The sequence below is a fragment of the Odontomachus brunneus genome, unplaced genomic scaffold (genome assembly GCF_010583005.1).
Source record: "Odontomachus brunneus isolate Ranch 3 - 2012 unplaced genomic scaffold, Obru_v1 Obru_scaffold_002, whole genome shotgun sequence".
NCBI lineage: Eukaryota > Metazoa > Arthropoda > Insecta > Hymenoptera > Formicidae > Odontomachus > Odontomachus brunneus.
This window is the reverse complement of record NW_022639452.1, coordinates 5,114,839-5,119,381: the sequence shown is the minus strand read 5'-3', so window position 1 is coordinate 5,119,381 and position 4,543 is coordinate 5,114,839. Positions and strand designations below refer to the sequence as shown.

The window sequence follows — 4,543 nt, the reverse complement described above, 5'->3', positions numbered from 1 at the left end:
TTGGTGATTCAAGATTTATTCTCGAAATGGGTAGAGTGCCGTGCCTTGCGTGCCGCGAACGGAAAGCTCATACGGGCAGCTATCGAGGACCTAGTAATATCGCGCTGGGGGACACCGAAAGTCCTGCTGACAGACAATGGTACCGAGTTCGTCAATAAAACAATTGAAGATTTCGCGAAAGAGCGTGGAATACGCCACTCTACCGTACCGCCGTATCACCCGCAGGCCAACCCGGTCGAGCGGGTGAATCGGATTCTGAAAACGATGATCGTGGCGTTCCTCGATCGAGATCATCGCGAATGGGACGCGCACATTACCGATTTTCGTTTCGCTTACAATACCGCACACCACTCGTCATTAGGTACGTCGCCCGCATTTTTGAATCTCGGCCGCGAACTCGAACCGTCGCACACACTGCGGAAGTATCGTACCGAACACCTAGATATCGAACAGCAAGATCCGGCTCGATGGTCAGAGCGGATGAGACAGTTCTCGCAGTTGCATGTGTGGGTTAGCGAGAACCTAGAGGCCGCGTACCAACGGCAGTCCGCACACTACAACTTGCGGAGACGCCCCGCGAATTACCGTATCGGAGATTTGGTGTTACGACGACAGCATGTCTTATCGTCTGCCGCTCACAACACGGCCGCAAAGTTGGCCCCGAAATTTCAGGGGCCATATAAAATCTCGAAGATGAGATCGGCGGTCGTGTGTGAGCTTGCATGCCTGGACGGAAAGGTGGTGGGTAAAGTGCACGTGAAGGAACTAAAGCCTTACGTGCAACCCACCTCTTTATAGACCACCTACCGAAACTACGTGGAATGGCCGACCGAGACGACCTCCACCGCCGGTGGGATGCCTTCCGACGCCAATATCACGTCGTATTCAGGAACATCGGCAGAAACCACCCGGGCTTCTGGGAGGGAGCCCGGGATTTGATGGAACGAGCCAGGACTGAACGGACCACCACTCGGGGGGCGGTGGTGCGCGAATTCCCAACAACGGCGGACGTCGGCACACAGACGGACCGCCGCCCGAGGGACAGCACCACCACCCAGACCTCCGGATGGTGGGACGTCTACGAGGACGTCCTGGCCGAAGTCCACCGGCGGGTGGAGCGAGAGGCTCGCGGCCGACCGGCCCGGAGGGAGCCGAGTCCAGGGCCCAGTACCGACAGGGCCTCGCAGCCGGCGCGGGCAGCTTCCGGTGGCCGGGGAGGTGAAGGCTGCTGGAATTGCGGCCGCCCCGACTACCGGTATTCGGAGTGCCCCCGTCCCAGGGGTAATGGATTTTGTTACCGGTGCGGGGCGCGGGGAACCACCCTCCGCGACTGCCCGCGCTGTAAGAGCGGCTGGAGGGAGGCCGGCTCCAATAAGGAGGGACCACGGCGAGGCGGCTGACCAGCTCACCAATTACCGTTTTTTTTTCTATTTCTTTTTCTTCTCGCTTTTCGTTTTTTTCTTCTCTACCATGATCAGCCACGAATAAAGAGAGAGAAAGACAGAAAAGTCTACATTTAGTGACCTTCCCTAACGATCCCACACCTCAGGCGAAATACCACGCGAAGATTATCGTCCTCGCGGAATACCGATGAGGGAAGTCGTGCCCCTCACAATCGCCGTGCCGCGAGACGAGACGTAAGAAAACCAAGACTATCGCGAACAGCTCGCAGGGATTACCGCGAGCACGCGCCGCGAAAAACATAAAATTTTGTGAGCAGATGGGCGGTCATGGCGAGCCCATGGCTGAGGCGACCGGGGCGGTCTTCCCCGGGGAGGGGGGAGTTGTGACGTGGCAGCCGTGGAGGCGCCCGTCTCAAGAACCCCGTACCGATTAGTGTAGAGAATGTTTATCGCGTGCCGTGTCGCTAACGGTTTTCGAGACCTTGCCGAATATCGCGTTCCGTCGGATTGTTTGTTGTGCAAAATATAGAACAAAGCGAAGAAGCGATTTTGCGAGCGGAGCAGATGCGAAGGTCAGAGCGTCCCGAATTTTGTGCCCCTCGACGCCCCTTGCCGGCCACCAGGACGAGGAGCGGAGGACATCGAGGGAGGATGCAGAGGACGACAAAGAGCGAAGCTCTGCTCAGGTGAATCGCACTCTCGTACTTTGGCGACACAAAATTATTATCGAAAATTATCGGACGCTCAGCAATAGAAAATATTCTATTGCTGAGAAATTATCGTAGTCATAATACAGTATCGCGTTTAGACGGATCATCTGTATTTACTTTCAGCGAAGCAGCCGTCACGAGAAACCCGGCAGGAAAAAACGGGAGAGCCGAGAGAGACAACCAAGCGAACTCCCGATGTCAACAACGTCTCGAGACGAAAAGCGTCTCGAGACAATGGTACCGAAATCTGCCGATTCCCGACTACCGACGACCCCAGGACGAGGGGGTAGCGACGAGGGAGGATCCACGAGGATACGTGATCCTCCCAGAGCCGATCAGCTGTTAGCCTTACCGCGACTACCGCCGCGCTCAGACGCAGAGAAAAATACCGAGCAAGTATCGCGTGTGAAAGAAAGAGAGTAGAGAGAGAGAGCGGAGGGAGAGAGCAGAGAGAGAGAGAGGAGTGAGAGAGTGCGAAGAAAGAGAGAGAGCGAGAGAGCGAAGTGAGAGAAGGAGCGAGCGAAGCGGGAGAGAGTGAGAGGAGAGAGAGAGGAGAGAGAGAGCAAGAGAAGGAGGACCGCCGCCGCTACCGTCACCGCTGACACCGCCGCCGACGCAAGGGTCGCCGCCGACAATCTGTAAGACTGACCATCTGCTCTAAAATTAATTGTGTCGCGCACCGTATCGTACCGTTGTGTCTCGTCCGCGGAGTGGTCGCGCGGATAAAGAAGGCTCGCCCGAGGAAAGCGTCCTCGGGCTTAGTGTACCGTTTCGCGTAGTGTACCGTCTCGCGAATTATATCGTTTCGCGTATATTAACGATCGGGACGTGCGAGAGTCCCTGAATAAACGTCTCTTTATTACCGTTACCAAGTGTAGTGATTTCGCTTCCTCCAACCCATCCCGTCTCCGACTTAAATTTAATAGAGTACCGGTCCCGACGGTTCCGGGACACGCATTCCTTTTGTGTTAATTATTTATTCTTGCGTTTATCGAGGTGGTGCGGCCTTTCCGTACCTGGCGCCCAACTCTCGCGGAAATCTTTGTGGCGTGTCCGGGAGCCGACGGCAATTTGCAGACGCGGCGAACAGGCGACTGTTTGCCGTCGCTCGCGAGAAGTTCCGTTCGCGAGTATCGTCGCAATATATACTATAATATAAATTGATACTGATAATTATTGTAATATGCACTTAAGTTATTTATTTCTTGTATGAATTTCATTATTTATCAATAAGAAAATATTTTTTTTATAGCTTCGGATTGTCAAAACCGATGGGTAAGGCTTCGTGAAAAATTCGGTAAAGAGAGACGTCAAAGGGAATTGGATTCAAGAAGTGGTAGTGGAGTTAGTCGGCGGAATGGTTTTATATATTACGAAAATATGTTATTTCTCAATAACCATATTAAAACAAGGAAGTAAGTTTATAGATCAGTAATATAAATTAATGTAGTATATTTTGCTGGCGCATATTTTGGTATGTAATACTGTATGACTTCCTCAGGTCCCATACAAACGTTTCAAATTGGAAATGTCTACAGACAATAGAAGTCACAACAAATAAGCCTGACACAGACATCTCGTCAGCGATTTCACCACCCATAATTAAAAAAAGTAGACAAGAAACGAATCTTTCAATGGACAGTGTAATCATTGAAAGTACGGAACCCTCAACCTCCAAAATCGCCTCACACTTTCAAAAGATGAAGTACCAATCCAACCGTGTGCAAATTTTTTAACACCATTTAAAGAAAATTTCTTGTCAAACACTGGTCCTATTTCATCATCAATGACATCACTCGAAAATGATCACTCAAGTGGTTCAACTGGTTCACTTTGGCATTTTCAAGATGTATCTGATAATCTTGAATCTGATGAATTGACAAGAAGCTCTGTGTTTTCAACACGAGAGTCAACATCTTCTCCAGCACCTAAAGTTTTTCAAACTACTCCACTGTCACGAAAACCATTGAAGAAAAAAAATTACTCGACTGAATTAGAGAGTTCTCTAATTTTACTTTGCCAAACTATGCATCAACGTTTCCAGGATAATCATAATTCCGAAGTGATTGGTGGTCCGGACGAAACTTTTGCAAGATTAATCGTAAATCAATTAGAAAGATTATCATCGTATGAAAAACAAAAACGACAGCAAGCAATCATGCAAATTTTGTATGCACCTTATGATTCTTGAATAGGTGAAAATGATAGCAAAGCTACAAATCATTTTGACATCTTAGATTTCAGATAACATATTGTTCTTCTTCATTTCATATTAGTTTGTATTACATTTCGTATTCATATTTCCTTTCTAATGTTTAAGAGTTCAGTTAGCATACTTTAATGCTGCGTTCCGCTATTCACTGCTACTACTGCAAATCTGTAGTTTATGTTATGTACACTATAAATTTTCAGTACTGGTAGTGAATATCA

At 49.4% G+C, this 4,543-nt stretch overlaps 1 protein-coding gene and 1 pseudogene across 1 annotated transcript in view; one reads left to right on the top strand and one right to left on the bottom strand.

Annotated features, from left to right (window-relative positions):
- LOC116842809 overlaps window positions 1-4,361 on the top strand; it is an 11,609-nt pseudogene extending 7,248 nt beyond the window's left edge.
- A 105-nt stretch (window positions 4,362-4,466) lies between these two features.
- LOC116842802 (protein ANTAGONIST OF LIKE HETEROCHROMATIN PROTEIN 1-like) overlaps window positions 4,467-4,543 on the bottom strand; it is a 1,065-nt gene continuing 988 nt past the window's right edge. The window contains exon 3 of the mRNA XM_032812507.1: window positions 4,467-4,490. Within this exon, the coding sequence (XP_032668398.1) occupies window positions 4,467-4,490 (24 nt within the window). The remainder of the gene's footprint in view (window positions 4,491-4,543) is intronic.